The sequence below is a fragment of the Castor canadensis genome, chromosome 2 (genome assembly GCF_047511655.1).
Source record: "Castor canadensis chromosome 2, mCasCan1.hap1v2, whole genome shotgun sequence".
NCBI classification, from domain to species: domain Eukaryota; kingdom Metazoa; phylum Chordata; class Mammalia; order Rodentia; family Castoridae; genus Castor; species Castor canadensis.
The window spans coordinates 123216141-123238216 of NC_133387.1; the positions used below are offsets into that span (position 1 = coordinate 123216141).

The 22076-nt window shown below is 41.2% G+C and overlaps 1 protein-coding gene across 31 annotated transcripts in view; it reads left to right on the forward strand.

Moving 5' to 3' along the window:
* The window catches only part of LOC109677863 (uncharacterized), a 94573-nt gene that overhangs the window by 13581 nt on the left and 58916 nt on the right, over window positions 1–22076 (forward strand). For 9 of the 31 annotated variants that reach the window (XM_074065558.1, XM_074065559.1, XM_074065560.1 and 6 more), the window contains one exon: window positions 3163–6736. The exons of 18 other annotated variants lie outside the window; for them this stretch is intronic. In XM_074065558.1, coding sequence (XP_073921659.1) covers window positions 3735–4685 — 951 coding nt within the window. In that variant the 5' untranslated portion in view covers window positions 3163–3734 and the 3' untranslated portion in view covers window positions 4686–6736. Of the gene's footprint in view, window positions 1–3162; window positions 6737–10778; window positions 14443–22076 lie in introns of those variants that run through there. 4 more of the 31 variants (XR_012445363.1, XR_012445348.1, XR_012445360.1 and 1 more) reach the window with 3 other exon arrangements.

Below are 22076 nucleotides of genomic sequence, written 5' to 3' on the forward strand. Positions count from 1 at the left end.
GACCCTGTACAGGGAGGTGATGCTGGAGACCTACAGCAGCCTGGTGTCATTGGCTGAGTGAAACTGCCCTGTAGCCCTCAGGAATAAGCACTGTCTTCTTAGTAAATATATGAAAACTATTTAGGTGCACAGTTCTAGCCCATGAAGGACTCAGTTGTTCACCCTCTCTCATGAAAAGTTCATGTGTCCCCTTGTATTGCATAGTTCCAAAGCTATAGTTTTTCTTGCTTCAAAGAACCTGATTTAAAATGGAGGTGATAAACCAATTCAGGGTATGATACATATATGTATATAAGGAAATGTCACAGTGAAACTCCCTATATAACTATCATATGCAGAAAAGAATGAAGGAAAGAAAGGTAAAAGAAGTCCAGGGTTTGGTATGGCATAAGAAAGGGTGAAAGGGAGTGAATATTGTGGAAGTATTATGTATTCATGTAAGAAAATGGGACAGTGAGACCTATTGAAACTGTTCTAAAAATGGGAGGAGGGAGAGTTTGTTATAACTACTTTATAAATGTTACAATATACCCCTGGTACAAGTATAATATGCAAATACATCAATAAAAGAAAAAAGAAAGAAATCAAAATTTAAATGTAGCTCCTCAATGAGACTCGTCCTATTTCAAGTGTTTGAAAATGGTTGCTGTGTCTATTAGCTCCCTTGCTGGTTATGTCCATCATCGCAGAAATGGATAGTGGGGGAAAATACCCGACTTAATTTTTTGACAAAATCCTACCTTGTTTGGCATGAACAGGGCAATGCATCACCAAACCTGAGCTGATCTTCATGCTGGAGCAAGGAGCAGAGCCATGGATGAGAAAAGAACCCCTAAGCCAGAACCCACCAGGTGCATCAGTGCATCCTGATTGAGGAGGGCATTAGAGGGGAGTCCAGCAGATGTGGGGCATATTGCACTGATGTCACCAGGTTATCTTCCAGATTACAGACCCTAGTATGTTGTGCTTGCACACATCAAACCTGTGAATTACCTTCCCCAAGGAGTGTTCTTTGACATATATTTTTCACCTTTATGCCAAATCTAAACCCTGTTCTTAGATATTTTTCTTTAGTATTTACTTTCTCAGTCCTCTGAGTTGGCTCACCCTCCATTTTCATAGATTTTTTCCAATCGATTTCATTTTTATTAATAAATTTTGTAGGACTGTGGTTGAATTCAGGGTTTTGAGCTTCCAAAGAAGGCAGGCCCTTGCAAACCAAGTGCTCTATCACTTGAGCCACAACTCCAGTCCATTTGGCTGTGGTTATTTTTGAGGTGGGGTACTGTGAACTACTTGCCTGGGGCTTGCTTTTAACCAAGATTTCTGATCTCAGCCTCCTGATGATCTAGGATTAGAGTTGTGAGCCTTTGGCACCTGGTTTAAAAATTTTTTTGAGACAGACTCCTGATACAGAACCTGGCTTTTTTGTAGTCAGATTTTCCTGCTTCTGCCTCCTTAGGGATTGGATTACAGGAGCCTGCCCTCATGCCTGGTGTCTCATGGACTAATGTTGTCTGACAATTATTCATAAGTTATTTATGCTTCATCACATTGTACTGATGCTGGTTTTAACACTGGCAGTTTTATAGTTTTAATGATGTAAGAAATTATGAAAATAATGCCTTTCCTCAAATTTATAGTGTGCTGAAAAACAAAAAGGTAATTTATTTTAAGTAGTCAAATAAGAACCATGAGCAATATTTCATCAATGTAAGAAAAGAAATCTTGATATGTCACAATTTAAAAAGGATAGTCAAAGAGAACAGTCTTAGGAGGAGTTTGTTTGTTTGAATTTGCTGTGTTGGGGATTAACCCAGGGCCTCGAGGTTGCTGGTCAAGTATTGTACTAGTAGGCTACATTTGTAGTGGGATTATGAAGTGTTCATCTTGACATAACTTGAGATTTAGTTTTTGTTTTCAAAATTTTACATAATAGGTAAATATGAAGACCTACTTTTGAGAGTCTGTATCACTCTTGGAACCACAAATTTGGAAACTGGTAGTTTGAAGCTGTTATTTAAACTTACAGAGCAGTGTACATAAGGAGTGGATAAGAAAATGAGAAAAGTTCAGACTTACCCTTGTGAACCATGATGTCAGACACCATGAAATGGAAGGTCCAGCATATGGGTCTGCATTTGTGGAAAAGCCAGGACATTCTTGGTCCTGAGCTCAAGTGAACCAAGGATTTCATGTTGAGCTCACATCTCTGTTTGGGAGTGCAGTTTGTCATTAGAATTTCCATCTTTTCTTAGTGGATATCAGTATAAACAAGAAAGAGGAGGAGAAATGCTGAGAAGACTCCATTTTATATGAGAATAGGAGAAAGCTTACAGTCCAGTGCACAAGATAACATCATTCAGGAGAAGTTGATTATCAAGCATGTGTGTCTGTACCAGGAATAGGGGGAGATACTGTGACTTTTGGTCTTAGAAACTGCCTGAGAAGCACTGTATAAAGATGATGGGCTTCATAGGTGGGTGTACAGGGCACTGGGATGAAGAAAAAACTTACAATTCTGAGAAACAGAGTTAGTGAGGTTAAATTAGAATTTTGTGTAGGAAGCTCTTTTCATCTAGAATGGGAAAGAAGATATTTTGTGTTTGAAAAACTCCCTAGATACATATAGTTATTCCCCATGTAAGAATGAAAGCTAAATAAATACAGATGCAAATGCTGTACCAATGTCATGTTCCTGTTCTGGTGGCATTCAGTCAGACTTCACTTGTATCATGCAAGTTGCTGGTCCTAAAAATTCTTGTGCCCATCAGAGTATAATAATGAGAAGAACAGCTGGAGACTGCAGCATGTCAAAACAATAGAGAAAAACAATGGGGGACAGAAATGGCAAGGCAGAAACATTCCATGGAAAATGATGCCTAGGTTGTAGGTGAATATTTTAATCAATACTACCATGTGCAAATTAGATGAAAGAAGCAAGGAAAAACAGTTCAACAATATAAAATCTATCGCTGTCATTTATTACTTGAAGTCAGTAGGAAGACAATTATTTACTTACAAGCCAATACCTTTTGAGGTTTTTATGAAATCTTATGCCAGTAGGACAGGAAGAACCTCCTTCATATACACATACAATTTCCATAGAAATGCTTAGATGTGTTTCATGTATATGGTTATTTTCCTTTTTTCTCACTTCAGATGTCCAGCAAGTGAATGTCATAATTGAGAACAGTGAGGAAAGACAAGACAGACATTTGTGGTAAGCTGGAATCACTATGAACAACACACCACCTAAGGAGAGAGTTATATTAGGCCATGCCATTCATTTGAGTTCCAGCCATATTTCAAATCCGATTGTAAATTCTGAAGGCTCTTTAGGAGTGAAGGCCAAGGAGTTGAATGTATGTCAAAACAGACATTGCCCTAGTAAGCCTGGTGGGATGTATGCTGATGAGAATCCCTATAAGTGTAATCAGTATGGAAAATACTATGTAAAGAAGTCACACCTCACCCAGCATCAGATAATTCACACTGTGAAGAAGCCCTATCAGTGTAATCAGTGTGGAATAGCCTTTCACAATGAGTCACATCTCACGAAGCATGAGATACTTCACACTGGGGAGAAGCCCTACAAATGTAGTCAGTGTGGTAAAACATTGCCAGGAAGTCATACCTTACCACGCATGAGATGATTCACACTGAGGAGAAGCTGTGTAAGTGTAGTCAGTGTCATAAAACCTTTGGCTATAAGTCAACTCACTAGGCATGAGATGAGTCACACTGGGGAGAAGCCCTACCAGTGTTGTCAGTGCGGGAAAGTCTTTCACTTGAAGTATGTCCTCGATGTACGTGAGATAATTCACACTGGGGAAAGGCCCTATCAATGTAATGAGTGTGGAAAAACCTTTGGCCGGAAATCACACCTCACCAAGCATGAGATAATTCACACTGGGGAGAAGCCCTATCAGTGTAGTCAGTGTGGAAAGTCCTTTCACTGGAAGTCAATCCTCACTAATCATGAGATAATTCATACTGGGGAGAAGCCCTATCAGTGTAGTCAGTGTGGAAAGTCCTTTCACCAGAAGTCAGATCTCATTGGACATAAGATGATTCACATTGGGGAAAGGCTCTATCAATGTAATGAGTGTGGAAAAACCTTTGGCTGGAAATCAAACCTCACTAAGCATGAGATAATTCACACTGGTGAGAAGCCCTATCAGTGTAATCAATGTGGAAAAACCTTTTGCCAAAAGTCAAGACTCACCAGTCATGAGATGAGTCACAGTGGGGAGAACCCATACAAGTGCACTCAGTGTGGTAAAACCTTTTCAGGGAAGTCAGGCCTCACCATGCATGAGAGAATTCACATTGGGGAGAAGCCCTATGACTGTAGTCAGTGTCATAAAATCTTTGTCTCAAAGTTAAAACTCACTAGCCATAAGATGGTTCACAATGGGGAGAAGCCCTATCAGCGTAGTCATTGTGGAAAATCCTTTCACCTGAAGTCAATCCTCATTGGGCATGAGATAATTCACACTGGGGAGAAGCCCTATCAATGTCATGAGTGTGGAAAAACCTTTTGCCAGAAATCAAACCTCACTGTGCACAAGAGAATTCACACTGGGGAGAAGCCCTATCAGTGCAATCAGTGTGGAAAAACCTTTAGCCAGAAGCCACACCTCAGCAAGCATCAGACCACTCACAAGAGAAGAGACTTTTGAAGGTGGAAGAGCTTTCTCAGAAATAGAGAATTCTCACAGTGGGACAATCTTGAATCGCAGAGACTAGATATGTATCCTCCAAAAGCTATTTTCTTTTTTCTACGGTAGCACAAGCTCTTCTCTGCTTCCTCTTTCTGTGGCCAACAGTCCACAGCTCTCTGTGGAGATAAAGACAGAAATGATGAACCTTCCTTCCAGGCCTAAATTTAACAGTGACCTTCCAGTCCTACCAGACTTGCGGTTGAGCACTACATGTCTTCAGTCATTGTGATTTCAGACAGAAATGTAGAGAACATTGGACTTTCCATCACTGGCCCAGCACCCTCCATCTGTTACATGAGAGAAATAAACCCTACAGTGCTCAGCTGTTTTATGTGTGGTCTGTGCATTTCAGCATCCAAAGCACTGTTGCTTACTCACTTTAAAAATATGGGAGGTGTTCCTGAGAGACTCACCCAGTTCATGTTTATCAGCAAATTCATACAGACTGGAAACCTGTATTGTCCTCTTTCATCTCCAAGTCAGATTTTTGGAGAATGAAAGAAATGGGAACAGTGCCTCATGACTCTAATCCCAGTTATTTGGGAGGTGGAGGATGGAGGATTGTGGTTCAAGGCTATCCTGGGCAGAGAATGAGCAAGACCCTATCTCAACTAATAAGCCAGGTGAGTAGTTAAGAGTCACCAGTGCCCAGCCTCTAACAAGTATTTTAGAAATAAAATAAAGGATTAGGGGATATATTTGTGGGTTTCAACCATTATAATTTCCAGAATGTTTGGCAGCCAGGGAGCAGTTTTTCAACACCCCAAAGAAACACCACTGACTGTTTCATCACCCAAATAGAAACTCTGCATGAAATTCTAACTCTCCATTTCCCTTTCCATCAGCTCCTAGTAACAGCTACTATGTGTCTATGGATTCTGTTTCTTATAAGTAGGATCATAATCCACAAGGCTTGTCCAAATTCTCACTCCTACCAGTGCCCACTCCTGCTTATGGTTGAATAGTACTCAGTTGTGTGGTGCTGGCATGCAGTGATGTATAGTACTCAATCCTTTTTATTCTGCAACATTGACAGTATTGTTCCAACTTCAGTTTCAAATTTACCTGACTCCTTTACTTTTCTTCTTTGCTAGTCTAGCTAAAGGTTTGTCAAGTTTGTTAGTTTTTGTCAAAGAACCAATCTTTGGTGTTACTGATTTTTCTTTTGCTTTTCTCTTCTACTTGATTTATCTCTGCCATAATCTTTATTGTTTCCATCCTTGTGCTAGTTTTTGGTTTAGATCTCATTTTTGGTGAGAGGAGAACTTTTTGCTTTTCTCACACAGGTGTGGAGAGGTATAAATTTTCCTCTGTGTAGTGTATTTGACTTCACTGTGTGAGTAAATTTTGATTTATTGTGTTTTTGTTTTCATTGTCCTTAGGTATCTTCTTTCATTTGTGACCTTTTTTGACCCTCTGGTTGTTTAAGAGTTTATTATTTATTTGCACATGTTATTATTATAATTAATAATTGTATTATTATTTATTTGCACATGTATATAAATTTTCAGTTTTCCTTCTGCTATTGATTTCTGGTTTTATTCCACTAGAGTGGACAAAATACCCTATGATTACAGTCTTTTTACATGTATTAAGACTTGTTGCCTAACAAATGATCTGTCCTGGAGACTGTTCCATGAGCACTGGAAAAAAATGTGTATTTTGCTGGGGTTGATTTCAGGGTTCTGTATAACCTGCTAGGCCTGACTAGTTTTTAGTGTTGGTGAAGTTCTCTCTTTCACCGTGGATCTATGATGTGATGTGTTAAAGTCTTTTTTACATCTAGTTTTGTTACCTACATTTTGGGAGTATTCATGTATTTGGGGATATTATGATAAAGTTGTTGTATCTTGGTGAATTGCAACTTCTATCAATATATACTGACCTTTTTGATGTAAAGTGTACATTGCTTGATAATATTCTCATTACTGAAATACACTCATTTAAAGCAGGTGCTCTGCTGATAGAGCCACACCTATAGTCCTGAAATATACTGATTTAAAGAACAACATTTTTCTGTCTTTCTATCTTTTTGTATCTTGGTAGTCAAAGTGAAACTCTCTGAATGTAGCTTATATAGCTCAAGGTTTTCACATCCACTCTGCTAGTCTCTGCCTTTTAACTGGACAGTTTATCCCATTTATATTTATAGAAATTCCTGAGAGGGAAAGTCTAGCTCCTGCCATTTAACTATTCACCATATGTCTTTTTTTTTTTCTTCTGAGAATGGGCTTTGAACTCAGGGCTCTGTGTTTGCAAAGCAGGCACTGTACCTCTTAAGCCTCCTCTCCCCACTCCCCCATTTGGCTCTGGTAATTTTGGAGTATTTGGAATATTTGAAGTATTTGCCTTGTCTGGCCCCAAACTAGAATCCTCCCTATCTCAGCCTCCTAATTGCTAGGATGACAGGTAGGAGCCAGCAGTGTCTGGCTTCTGTTTGTCTTATATGCTTGTTTCTTTCCATTCCTGAAGCACCATTTTCAGGGACTCTGCCACTGAGCTACATCACAGCCCTTTCAGTTGAGTTTTTGTACTGTGCCATTTTGATTCCCTTTTTCTTCCTTTCTGTATTCCTTTTAGTTTTTTTTTTTTTTTTACTGGTTGTGTTTGTAATTACGATGAATATCTTAAACTCATAGAAATTTAGTTGGAATAATATCCATTTAGTTTCAGTGGTATGAAAATACTCTGCTCTTAAACAACTCAATTCCTTCCCTTTATATTGTCATTATCACATATTATTAAGGGGGATGGACCAGAGCCCAGTGCTCCTGGTAGCAGGTGAATCACTGGAGGTCAAGGGAGGAACAGGTGTGGAGCACCAAGCTGGACCATGCCAAGGCCTGGACCAGGGGATGGAGACCACGCTGAAAATTTAGTTAGATGCCTCTTCCCTAAACTTTAACTCCCTCCCCTCTCCTTTCCTTTGCTTATAATAGTCTCACTGTGGGAGATCATACAACAAGGTCTCTAACCCACCATGGCCTGGTGAATTAGAAATGCAATGGGCATTTGGGCAGGGATTCTCTGCCACACCCCCTTCTTTCTCTTCCCCTCATCCCACCAGCAGTTTTAGAGAATAAATGGGAAGCACAAAGGCTTTTTATTTAACAAAATAAATGAAAAAACTGCTCTGGACAGACTGATGACTTCTGCCTGCCCTGGGAAAACAGGAGCCTCCTCATGGCTGCTTGGGAAAGTGGGGAAGGAAACAGCACAAACAGGAAGCAAATGCATAGCTACCTGCAGGTTTGGGGAATTGCTTGCCATGACACTGGCCCCTGGGGGCGGGGGCAGAGATCCTCCTGAAAATTAACTTTACTATGAAATGCATTATGTCCCCTTCCATACTTCCAAGTAGAGAAAATCTTCTGTGGTCGAATCAGGCTAAGGTGGGCTACTTGGACCTAGAGTTGTCTTGTGTTCACTGCAGTGTCATCTTGATCTCATTATACTCTGAAATTTTCTCCCCTGTAGGTTTCTCATAGCCATGTGTCAAGTGATTCTTGAGACATGTCCTAATTGTTTCTCAACTTTCATGTTAATCACTTCTGTGAGCTGGGTCCTGCAGAGGGTCTTGACACCCCAGGCCTCTTAAATTTCAATAAAAACCTGCTCAGGAGCCAAGTTCCAGGGCTTACCCCTGCAATCCCAGATTTTGGGAGGCTGAGATTGGATCTTGGTTCTAGACAAGCTTAAGCAAATAGTCCACATGACTCCATCTCCAAATTAACCAGAGGAAAATAGAAAATGGCCTGGAGGTGTGGCTCTTGCAGTAGAGTGCCTGCTTTGCAAGCACAAAGTCCTGAGTTCAAACACCAGCCCACAAAAAAAAAAGAAAAGGACAGTGCATAAAGTGGGGTTTTTGCCTCAAGCCACTTCCCACTTAGGCACAAGGAGCCTCCCAGCATCTCCAAACTGACCTAGAACTTTCCAACCATCACTTCTTCCATTTCAGTAGCAACATTCCCATGATCCAAATACCCTTTACCTTCCCTTTGTTTACACCATGCCTTGTTACAAAAAGGGTTTCAGCTGAATACTTGATGTGGAATGGGGGTCAGATGAATGTGTTTGCATGAGTGAAATACTCAAAATGATAGTTTTTATACATTAGTAGGAACTGTTACATTGATTTAAGCCATTGAAGGGAACTTTTTTTTTTTTGCTACTGTGGTTCAATTCAGGGCTTACACATTGAGCCACTACAAAAACCCTTTTCTGTAATGGTTTTTAAAAAATTTTTTTGAGATACGATCTCATGAATTATGCCAGGGCTGGCTGTGAACTGTGGTGCTCCTGATCTCTGCCTCCTGGGTACATAGGATTATAGGCATAAGCCACAGGTGCCTGGCACCAATGGGAATTTTTAATGTGTGTATATTTTTTCCCTATAGCTTCTGCTTCTTGGTGTTTTGATGCATTCTGCTTCTCCACTTGTCTTGCTAAGGAGACGGTATTCCCAGAGTTTACAGATAGACGATGGATGGCTCCAGACTCTGTTTGGTTATAGAACTAGCAACAGGCAGCAGGCCTTCTTGTTGCAGAGGAAGGATTTTTACTATAACTGGGATTCTGCTGCACCACTTTGTGTTGGGGGTTTTGAACCATGTTAGGGTAGGGGAACAGCCTAGGCTCTGTGGCTTGGTGCCGACTCCCAACTAGCTCTCAGCAACTGCATGAGTATGGAACAGCCACACCCAGCAGTGAGTGACTGGACACAAATGGCCCATTGCACCCCTACCAGGCCCTGTGCAGAACTGGGCACAGCTGACCCCCATGATCTCCAAATGAATAACAGAAGCCAGAAGTTTCTTTGTGCTCCCAGAGCAGGATTCTAGACGCTGTCAGAGCCCAAGGGCCCCACCTCTGTGGTGAGGAGTCAGGCACCCATGTTATAAGAATTCCCCCCTTAGTTGGTTCCAGTTTGCAGCACAGTTGAGAACTAGTGTCTTGGAGGCATGGCTCAAATGGTAGCATGCCTGCCTAGCAAGCTCAAAGTCCTGAGTTCAAACCTTTGTACCTCCAACAACAAAAACCAGGAAACTAGTGTCTTAAATTCAATTTATTTGTGGGGCTCCAAAATCCATATCTGCAGAGACCCCTTTGCATAAGAATGTAGCTGTAGCCCAGGTCCACTATTCTTGGACCACCAGGCCAAGGAGGGGATTGGTGGTGGTCATGACACAGAGATGGTCTGATCCAGTGCAGCCATCACAGTCTCACCAGAGCTCACAGGCTGGGGAAGCAATTACTGTGGCTTTTTGTATGTGTGTGTGGCTGTGATTATTGTGTGGGGAGTAGTGGTTTTTGTTTTTGTTTTTGTGGGGGTTTTTGGCAGTACTAGGGTTTGACTTCAGGGTCTAGTGCTTTCTAAGCAAGTGCTTAATCACTTGAGCCACAGCAACAGCCTTGAAGAGTGACTCTATTTGAGGGACCCTCAGCTGGGCTCAGTGGCTCAAGCATGTAATCCTGGATACTCAGGATGTAGAGATCTGGAGGATAACAGCTAAAGACCAGCTTGGGCAAACAGTTCCCAATATGTCATCCTAACCAATAAAAGCTGGGTTTGGTGATGCACACCTGTCATCCAAGAACCAAGAGAATTGTAAATAGGAGGATTGTAGTCCAGACTGGCCTGGACATAAAGTGAGATGCTGTCTCAAAAATAACTAGCAAAAAGTGTGGGGGCATGGCTCAATACATAGAGAATCTTTCCAAAAAGTGTGAGGCCCTAGATCTGGAGGGAAAAAAAACTGGTGGCTAAGGTAGGGAATCAGATCACCTAAGATCCATGACTTCAGAAACATTCTTGAGATGCTGGAGCCCACTTGGGTAATTCTGTTTGGTCCTAGCCAAAATAACAACCATCACCACATTAGACGCAGCTAAAATTCAAAGGCTGAGCCTTAAATCAACCTCTAATTGCACCTAACAGCTGTGAAAATCCTGCCTGGCACAGCCAGCATGTTGTTTTTTCCCTGGGAAAAAAGCCCCTGGCCTCTTCTCTTTTCCTTCTTTTTCTTTTCTTTCCATTCTCCCAACAAACAGATGACAGAGCTTCAACTGGAATCAAAGCCTGGGACATCCTGGATCCCTTGCCAGTGGAAAGCCTCCCTATACTGCCCCAAATAATTCCATTTCTCCCCAACAGCTGACTTGAAATCTGAAACTGCATGAAGATACAGGTGAGCATCATGCATCATGAATGTCTCCTCAACCCACCCCAGCAAAACTGAAAGTCATAAACAGTGAACTGTAATCTAACACTGACATTGCGTGGGGTAGGGTATGTGTGTGTGGAAAGCTAAACCTGTTCTGCAGAACAGGGGTGGGACAAAGAGCCAATCTCTCACTGCTGACTTGTCAGGGGCATGACAAGGAATTGAGCTCTCAGTGCTGAACTCTCAGTGACACGCCATAAAGCAGCACAGGCTGAGAGAGGATTTGGGCTGACAAGCCAGTGGCTTAGAAGAGCTGCCGGCACTTAGTGGAGATTGGGAGGAACAAAAAGGCTAAGAGAGGGAAACTAACCTCCTAAAGCAGGAAAGGAGGTGGATCCCAGAGCTGATATCCAGGACAGAGGGCAACACTCAAAACTGAATTGCCCTACCTTGCTGGGGGAGGAGCTGACCAATCAAATCTGCAGCTAAAGAACACTCAACTGCCATCTGCTGAAAACAGCTCTGACTACCCTGTATGAAGTGTCAATCCTATCTCACCTCACAACTCCAACTAATCTTTGCACAGAAGGTCCAAATACCACTCACAAGCCAGTCATCTGGTGAGACCACATCAGAACTTCCACTTAAACACCAATACCAGGATTGGGACACTTAAGGAATACTCCAGAACTTTTATTAGTAGGTGGCACTGAACCAGTATCCAGAACCTGTTTTTTTGTTTGTTTGTTTTTTATTGTGTATCTTTTTTCTTTTTCTTTTTTATTCCTTTATTATTAGCTTCATCATCACTATTCTCTGTTATCATTCTCATCCTCTTACTCTCCCTCCTTCTCCTGTATTGTTCATTAATCTATTGCTAACTACTCTTTCTGCCCCTTCTAATCCACTCCTTTTCCTGTTTTCACCTTCCCCTTCCATCCTCCCCAAACCTGTCATTACAATACCCTTCCTTCCTACACAATCATCACCTGCTGATTAGCCTACTCTTCCAACTGCATACAACCCCAGTCCCCTGCAATCCCTGACACAAGCACCCTCCACTACAACACCGGAAATACACCCAGACACACACAAGGGCCACAAAACCCAGAATCCCCCATAAATCTAAACCCACCCACCCACTCCTTTTCCCACCCCCCCTTCTTTTTTTTTAGTGCCATCTTTATCAATTCCCCATAATGCATAACTAGCCTAATAACAATTACCCTCTTGTCAACTCTAACTGCTTATAGATACAGTTATCAAGGGATTTTTCTATAGAATATATTAACTGGTCTGGCATTGAACCTGTGAATTTGTTAATGCTAAATTATACCCCCAGACCAGGGTCACATAGAGAACATCAACCTAGCTAACAACTAAGTCAGCCACAACACAAAAATTAAAACAGGGAAAGAAATCAGGCAATCAAATCCACCACTAGCATAACAAAAATATAGTAGCACAGTACCAAGTGGAAGGAGCAATGGGAAGAAGATGAAGGGATGGAAACCACTCTCCTCAAAAAAATAATTCAATACACAATTCACTGGGAAATGAAGAAAATGGATACCCAGTCCCTGACCTTAACAAAACAATGAGAAATGTAACAAAGGATATCAGTGATGCCAACAAAAGCTCCTCAAAGAAGATATCTGGGAAGAAATCGCTGAGAAATTCATGAAGAAGATAACAGACATGGTCAACCAGAATGTACAAGATAGGCTCAAGAAATTTCAAGACACCAAAAAGAAAGAACACATGATGACACAGAAAAAAATAAGAGAACTAAGAGGACCCCAACAAACACCAAAGTGAAACAAAGCACACTATAAAAAGAGACATACATGAATTAAAGAGGACCACACAAAATATAAAAGAGTTGATCACAGATTTGAAAATCCTCAGAAGAAAGAATCAAACAGAAATCCTGGAAATCAACCACCAGATCAATCAAAACAAACAAACAAACATACAAAAAAACCAAGGAACAGTCCTGCTCACCTGGATTTTAGAGTATCATGGTCATACCTGGATCTCTGTTTATCTCCTGGAACTCACCAAATACAGTGGGGATGGTACCAAAGTCAACTCCACTCCTAATGGCTGCCACCCTCCACAATTTTTTTTAAAAACAAGTTTTGGAGTTTTGGGTTTTTTTTTCATTTACTCTTAATAACAAACTTATTCACCAAGAGGAATACCAGAGGCTATCCATTCTGAAAAGTCAACTGTTTGAGTGAACAAAAGGAAGCCATATTAAAACTGGATTCCCTCCCCCTCAAAGGTGACTTATTGAAAACTCTCCACCCAGCCCTAAAGAAAAATAGACATCTACCTTAAGCCATTTACTAGAAACTCATGACCTGGCCTAGAAGGAATGACCCATCCTTAAGCCATTAGCTTGGGAGGGTCAGAGGACCATTGAGGATTATTCAACCCAGTGCCCTTTCTGGGGCTTCTCCAACTACCTCATGAATACTCACAGTCTGCAAGAAGCTGTGGGTTCTAGCTCTCTTGCTAGGTACCTCTTTCTCAGGATCACTTCTCAATGAACCCTGTGCTGGCATTTCAGCCATCTACCCACCTATGCATTCCACAGCTCTTTCATTGGTACTGAAACTCATGATGGTCATGTAATTTTGGCTCTCAGCTCTCCAGTTTTATTACCTGGGAAGCAATGGACAAGTGGTGGCTCTTCCTTGGCTCACTCCCAGATCCTGAGCAGAGGCTAGAAGAGTCCTCCCCCATCCCCTGGAAAGATTTTATCAAAATAATTACTTGTGTTTTCTGGTGATCTTCTCAAGCTTTGAAATAATTAAAATAAACCTTCACTAAATTAGAATTCATTTAAGTATTTGCTCATGTAAAGTTCTTTCAAATTGAAGAGGAAGATAGCCTTGAAACAGGGTTGTAAAACATGGTAAACTGTTAGTTAAAAGCTATAACCCCGGACAGAGCTGTGAGGAATTGCCCATTAGAGCCATGCAAATGTTTGGGACCAAGATGAAAGGCACCATGCAGAGATAAGCACCCATTCCTGCCTTCCTTTGTCTACACTTGTAAATAAACTTTCCAAAGCAGGCCTCCCCTGCTGCTCTTATCTAAACCTTAGGTCTCTAACCCACTACTAGCCCTACTTTATGGGAGAGCACATTCCTTGTAACCTGATACCCTGCACTGCCTTTTAAATATCCTGTGAATCCTTTGTTCGGGGCTCAGACACTGGTACACGTCTGGGCCCGCTAGCGTAAAAATTAAAATCTGAGTTCTCCACTCCTCCAAGTGTTGCTTGGTTTCTCCTCTGACTATATTGCCACAACAAATGGAGGCCCCAGCGAGATTCCAACCGACTGGCCCCTTGTGCCACCAGCCGGCGGCTAGGCTGCATCGGAGTAGGGAGGGACACAGGACAAAATGAGGTGGCGTGCCGCCCGATGGTATTCCGGGTTCTCCTTCACCCTGGTGCCCCAACTCTCTGAGCAGTCTTGACCCGGCTTGGACTCCAAGGAGAAGTGGACCAACTCATCTGGCAGTCTTGTCCGGACTTGGTAAGCACCACCCCCGGGAAATCAGTCCTAAGTCAGGTCCCATCCCACTGGACGGAAGGGGAGCTTGATCCACTCCCAGGAACCTCCAAGAGGAGTTCCACAGGTCTGCAGTCAGGTCCAGTCCTACTGGATGAAAGGGGAGCTTAATCCACTCCCAGGAACCTCCAAGAGGAGTTCCACAGGTCAGGCACTTCTCCCAGAGGGGGGGGAAGGAAGGTGTTATAACTTTGGTGTGAATGTGTGTGTGTGTGTGTGTGAATTTGTTTAAAGCATGGGCAAAATTTAATTTGCTCCTGGAATTCCAGCTCATTTTATGCGCGCTTAAATTGACAGTTTTTCTGGCATGCTTAATTTATAAAACTTTTTGTGTGTGCATGTAAACATCTTAAAAATGGTCCTTAAATTGATACTATAAGTTTAATATGATATTCAAGGAAAAAAACCAGGATATTTGTTTTAAAGATCTTTGTTATAAACTGCTTAGACTTTTACATTTAAATATGTAACACCTTAAAGACGATTCTTATTGTAGAGTAAATGTAAAAGTTATTACTCTGTTCTACTGCTACCTTAAACAACAACAACAACAACAAAAAAAACAAGCTTTCAAACTTATTTCAGTCAGGCCTCACTAGGATGCAGACACTCAGGGGTTAACACTCTGGCTTAGCTAGGAAGGAAAAAAAAAAAGAGGCTACAGTCTGCAACAAAGTCTTGGAATTTAGGTAGTTAAAATAACCCTAGCCTGTTTCATTCTGTCATAAATAAAATCTGGGATTTAATTCTCTCTTATAATATATGGGTCTATTAACAAATGAGTTTTCTATAAATTGCTTTTATACAAAAAAATAATTTCAGAGTTGCTTTCTTTCTTGTTTTTTTTTTTCATGCAAATATAAGGCTCTAAGTTAAAAGATTTTATGAGTTATTTTCAATAAGTAACAAAATATATAAAAGGTATTAAGGATATGTTTTTTTTTCAAAATAAATAAAGGGTTAAAAAATACTTTTAGATAAAAAAGAGGATAAAGACCAGCTCCCCAGAGGATACAAAATAAATTGTCACAAAGATACAGAGTAAATTGTCATAAAATGATACAGCTTATAGATGGTATATAACTAGTTAAAGTTAACTAAAATCCAGTTACATTAAAGGTTTTATAGCTTCAAAATTTAATGTACTGATGTTAAACTAAAATTTAATTCTCTAAGCTCATAACAACAAGGCTACCTTAAAAATATTATATTGGTCTAGATAACATTTACAAAAATTGTCTTATAATTGTTTTGTTTTGTCAAGATAACTCAAAAATTTTTGATACTCCAGGTTAATCCATAAATTTGTCAAGATAACAAGAGTTTATTAAAACACAGAGAGACAAGAGGCAGCTGAACACAGGGAGTACTGCTGCACTGATATGAGGGTTAAGACAGATTTACTTATGTAAAGCCAAAGTGCACCTTCCAGATAGGATAAAAATAAATAAATAAATAAGTAAAAACTCCAAGAGGAGCACTACACTGGAAGTCAAGATCTCCAGTTTTTATTAGACATAACAGAGTGGAGATGTTAGTCCTACTCCTTCCACATGGCAGGTGGAGGAAATTTTTCCCTGAAATGACCAGATTGAGGCTGTTATTTTAGGGGGGGTTCCATTGACTGCAAGTGATGGGATTCTGCTATATGTCAAGAGCCATCTGTTAATGTCAACAATCTGGGATATGATTTCTTATCAACATCTGAGCCATGGTTCTTGGCCACTATGTTTCTTAACTTCACACTTAGTCCCCATAAATATTTACCTGTGTTCTCTGGTGATTTTTGTCAGGGTTTTAACTACTAAGGTAACTGAGTCATGTTCCTTTAAGAGTTGGTTTGTGTTGGGGTTAACAATGAGGACAGCCATGTTAGGACTAGACCCCCCCCCCCCTTGCAGCTGGCTCACCTTTGTCATCCTGGATATATGCCAGGGACAGCTGGGCAGACAGTGACTTTCCTGGTACTTTTCCACTAGCCCCCTATGTCTAGCCCAAGCCTGTATATGGCAATGTGCTCTTGCTGTCTTGCTGGGGTCCCCCTCCACAAGGCTCCTGCCTAAATAATAAACCCTGTACCAGTGTTTCAGCTGTCTCTGTGCCTATTCCATGCCTCTTATTTTCTAACAGTTATGTAAAACTTTCTAGATGACCTCATGGTTAAACAACTGTTGTCTTAGATGATTCTAATACAGTTTGTACCCTATGCTAGTTTGTGACTGGGCTGTTTGGGTTTGCTAAAACTGTTCTTTCCCCCTACAACTGATAAAAATCTAAAGTTTTACTTCAAGAGCAACAACTAAATTAATATGTGTATTAACCTCTATAGAGTTGTGATGCTGTTGCTGGTTCCTGTGTATTAAGTATATTTGTATTTTCAAGTATATCAAGTCTTCTACAATACAAAATTTAGATAAACATGGTAACAAAAAGCTAGTGGTACTGATGTACTGTTCTGTTGGTTGCTAAATTGTCCATCAAAATTTTAACCATGGCTCTTTTAAGTTTTTGTCATTTCAATTCTGATCCTCCTGGGACATTTATAATCAAGTCCATAAAAATGGCTAATGAGTGCCTATGTGTCAACCAAGGTAACTACTTAGACATCTGCTTCTGTTAGATTTTGTTTTGTATTGTCCTTGTCTAAAAGTGCACTGCCTAAGAGCCATTCCTTCTAAGCCTCTTTGTTGCTTAAATTTGGCCAAAAGGGTCTAGTTGGCACTGACTCCCACCTGATCTGCTCATTATTCCCTCCCAACGTGGGACTGAAACCAAACAAACAGAATCCAGGAAAAGGCAGCCAATCAAGAAAGGTCTTCAGTCTGCAGCCATACCACCCTGAATGCACCCGATCTTGTCTGATCTTGGAAGCTAAACAGGGTCAGGCCTGGTTAGTACTTGGATGGAAGACAGATCTTCAGAAGAGACTGTTCGGAGACTAACAATTTGGAGACAAAGGGGGGAATGCCATCAAAGTTCCAATGGAGTCATTGGTGCCAGACCTCTCAAAGATAACCAAGGCCAAGAGGATTAAAGAAATGGTTCTTATGCATGTGTGGCTATCTGACATTAAAGCTTTTCCAGACACAAACTCACATTTTTAGACAGGGTCTTCTACTTACATAGAGACAAAATAACTATTTTTACTGGATCTAAACATGTCCTTTAATACTTAAAGATGGTGTTTTTAACTTTAAAAAGAAAGTTTTCTTGGACATATATACTGACAGTATATTGTTGCCAAGGTAATTCTACTCAGTTGAAAAAAAAAAAGGAGAGATATGATATATAAAAAAATTAAAAAGAAACTACTCCAACCCAGTTGTATGGGTCCCCATCTAGTAATGTTGGCAGCTCTTAGGACTGTTGAAGTTACAGGAGTCACTCCCGGGACTCATCACTCCTGGATAAAAGGACAGCTGCCCCTGCAGAGCCCAACATCTGACAGGCTCTCCATGATTCAACTAATACCCCTCAGATTAAGGTTCTGGAGAACTTCACAACAGCATGCCATCACTGTTGAGATCTCCAGCCCCGCCCCAGCCACATCCCGGAAGCTGGTTGGTCAACACATGGCAGAAGCCTGAGGATTCATTCACCAGGACACAGATGTATCCTCTTTGTTACCCATACCTTATCCTGCTGATTAGCATTGTGCAATCTGCTTACACGAGGACTGGCTGTCACTGCTCCCCAAGATTGAAATGTAAGCCAGAGATTACTGCTGGCCTTCTATTACCTCCTCATAGTAGGAAAACTTACTGCTGTTTGGTGTCGTCTGTAGCCTAGACTCCAGTCTCAGGCATGAGGTCTCTGATGTGTTATTGCCTTCTGACTCTGCTACATTTTGAGGTTGTCCAATTGGGAGGCTGGGATGACTGCTTGGCCTGCATAAGGCTGCCTTCCTTCCAGGGAAAACTGAGGTATGCCTTCACCTTTTATCAGTATCTGTCACCCGTGTGCAGCATATCAATCTCTGAATGCACCAGGAGAGGGATGATTTGCTATAAAGAAAGCTGATAGCCTAACTGGGTTAAAAAAAAAAACAAAGACATTATAGGGCATATGGATTGCTGGGAGAAAGACAGGGACACCTTAAAGTCATAAAACAGTGGAGGAAATAAACCTCCTTGTGCCACCCTACCCTTCTACCCCACTCCCATATCAGTTTACTACTAAAGGGAGAGCCACAGATCTAGAGAGGCCACCCAGAGGTGATTACCTAGGTGGACCTGGGCCAATAAAAGACATTGATCTGCCACCACCATGACCCCCGTTAAGGCTTCCTTCTAGGACAGGAAACCTTAACTTGGAATCTCAACTGTACAGCTACCACCATTCGATGTACAGTTGACAGGCTATGGTGCACCAGCCTGGAATTCTTCCTTGTCTGAGGGACCCTTGCTTACCAGTACTTGCCAGCTGACTGGAAGGGCATTTGCACATTAGCATTCCTCACCCCAGATAAACATAGTGCCTAACAATCTGACACCCCCCACATTTAATGGCTCATGTGCAGTCGAAGAGAGCTACCCAATTCGTACCTTTATTAATTGGACAGGGGATAATGACTGGGAAAGGAACAGGCATAGGAGGGACTGCCTCATCAGCCGCCTACTGTAATCAATTATCTGTGGACCTAACAAATGAAATAGAACAAGTGGCTAGGTCTATAGTAACCATGCAGGACCAGCTAAACTCTCTAGCATCAGTGGTCCTCCAAAATGAGAGCAGGTTGGACTTACTCACTGCCAAGAAGAAGGGCTTTGACTTTTCTTAAACACAAAGTGTTGTTTTATGTAAAGCAGATAGAAAGTCAGAGATACAGCTGACTCCATTGTCTGGCCCTCTCCTTATGCTTCCATTGGCACTTGTGTTTGGTATGTGCCTTCTTAACGCCATAACTAACTTCATTAGCTCGCAATTGGAGGTGATAAAGTTACAGCTCCTGGTAACACAATATAGGTCTTTGGGACAAAAAAAAACCTTATAAGATTTCTAAAGTCTAGTGTTGATGCTTGTCCACAAGTGGAAAAAGCATCAAAAGGGGGGAATGAAGAGGAAGATAGCCTTGAAACAGGGTTGTAAAACATGGTAAACTGTCAATTAAAAGCTATAACCCCAGACAGAGCTGTGAGGAATTGCCCATTAGAGCCATGCAAATGTTTGGGACCAAGATGAAAGGCACCATGCAGAGATAAGCACCCATTCCTGCCTTCCTTTGTCTACACTTGTAAATAAACTTTCCAAAGCAGGCCTCCCCTGCTGCTCTTATCTAAACCTTAGGTCTCTAACCCACTACTAGCCCTACTTTATGGGAGAGCACATTCCTTGTAACCTGATACCCTGCACTGCCTTTTAAATATCCTGTGAATCCTTTGTTCGGGGCTCAGACACTGGTACACGTCTGGGCCCGCTAGCGTAAAAATTAAAATCTGAGTTCTCCACTCCTCCAAGTGTTGCTTGGTTTCTCCTCTGACTATATTGCCACAACAAAATGACCACCTTATAACTGTGTTCTGTGTCTAGACTTTATCTAAATAGTTTACAAACACTTGCAGAGTTACAAGTGTCAGATTAATATATGTAAAATGACCAGCTAAAGCTCTCTTTTACCCAAAGGCATTACATTGTAATCTCTTGCCTATAAAAGGGCTAATGAAACTATTATGTGCTCGTGTCGAAGTGTTGCAGTCCAGTGTCAAGGGTCCTTGTCTTCACAGTCCAGTGAACTGGCTCATGAGGCAGCTGAATGATGACCGTATATAAGGTAGGATTTATTAGAGAGAAAGGAAAGGCTACAGCTAGAGAAGTGTAGCGGGGCTGAGAAGCTGGTAACTCACTGCACAGGTGAAGGCTGGGGCTTTTTATGGACGCTTTAAGTATGGGTTAGGGTATCAGTTATGAGAATGTTTTTTATTGGCCATGTATTTGCACGTGGGCTCTCTTAGATGAGCTGGTCTGTTTGCCTCTTATTGCGGGGACGGGGACAACCTTGAGGGCATTTTGTTTATCAGCCCTGTGGCAGATTTATGAGACCCTGTAGCTCCTCCTCAGGGTGTAGGAATACAGATTTATAACTCCTTCTCAGGGTGCAGGGCTCATGGTGTGCTCTCCATGGTGAATGGGCTACTCACTTATCTGCTTTAGATATCCAGACCCAACAAGGCCCACCTCTGAGACAAGTACCCAACTGCTGTTGGGGAGAGTGGTGGTGACTCATCTAGCTGCTTCATACTGACAATAGGATGACAGGGGATAGGGGAGAGGGTACTTGTCTCATGGATTGACCTGTGTAGTCTCCAGTGGCCCCCAAAAGAATGGGATGGAGGGTTCATGCCTAGGCAGAGGTGAGTATTTCTTGACTAAAAGCTGGACTTTGATCCATTGGACTTGTTGAGATGTAAATCTGGAGACAACATTTATTATGTAAGACCCAAATAAGAATATTAGAAAGAGCATAAAAAGTAGTCTGGCAAAGGCTGCATATCTAGGGATCCAGATTCTGCAAAATCCTGTAACTCCCAGGGGAGTTTGTGGTATAGGGGAGTAGGAAACAGAGGATTGGGTCAATTTGCTCATGACTCAGGGAGTGAGCCTGTCTCTTTAAGACTACACCTAGGTAGGTGACCTGTGGAAGGCATAATTAAGCCTTTTCCTTAGAGACTTTGTATCCCTGGGAGGCCAGAAAATTTAAAAAGGACCCAGTCACCCTATAGAGGAGGGGCTCTGTGGCTCTGCCCAGAAGTACATCATCAACATGTTGAAGAAGGATGGCCTCTGCATAGTGCCAACCTAATAAGTCTTTGGTTAGGGCCTGTCCAAAAAGATTAGGGCTGTCTCTAAACCCTTGTGGTAAAACTGTCCAAGTTAGTTGCTATGAAGAGTTTGTGGGATCTTCAAAGGCAAACAGGGGCTGACTGTCAGGATTTAGGTTAAATGTAACACTTTTGGGTAAAAGAGACCTTTAGCTCATCATTTTACATAAATTGACACTTTTAACTTTGTAAATGTTTGTACCATATTTAGATAAAGTATAGACACAACAGTTATAAGGTGGTCATTTAAGACACATGAGCAAATATGTAAATGAACTCTGATTTAGTATTACTGAAAGCTTGACAAGATCAACAGAAAACACAAGTAATTTCTTTGATAAAATCTTTCCCTATAACAGTTTTCTGTAGATGTTACTCAGAGTTTGAACTGACCCTAAAAAATCTTTTAGGCAACTCTTAGATTATAGTCAACTTTAACTTTATCACACACTGAAGCTTTTATTATACATTTTTTTAAAGATTTACTCAGAATCTTTATATAATATTTTGAATCCTGTGATGGTTTGTCCTTATCCCTCCTCTCCATATTTGAAACAATCCTTAGGACACTTTCTCACCTAAAAGCATTTTTTATTTCCTTTAACCTTCCCCCCAAAAATATACTCAACACCTATTTATATCCTTTTTATTTGTTTACTTTGTAACTTGTATTTTAAAACAACTTTCATAAGAATTTTTAATTAATACCAATTGTTAATAGATCTAATTATAAAAGAATTGAATGTAAATTATTACTTATGATGAAATGAAACAGACTAA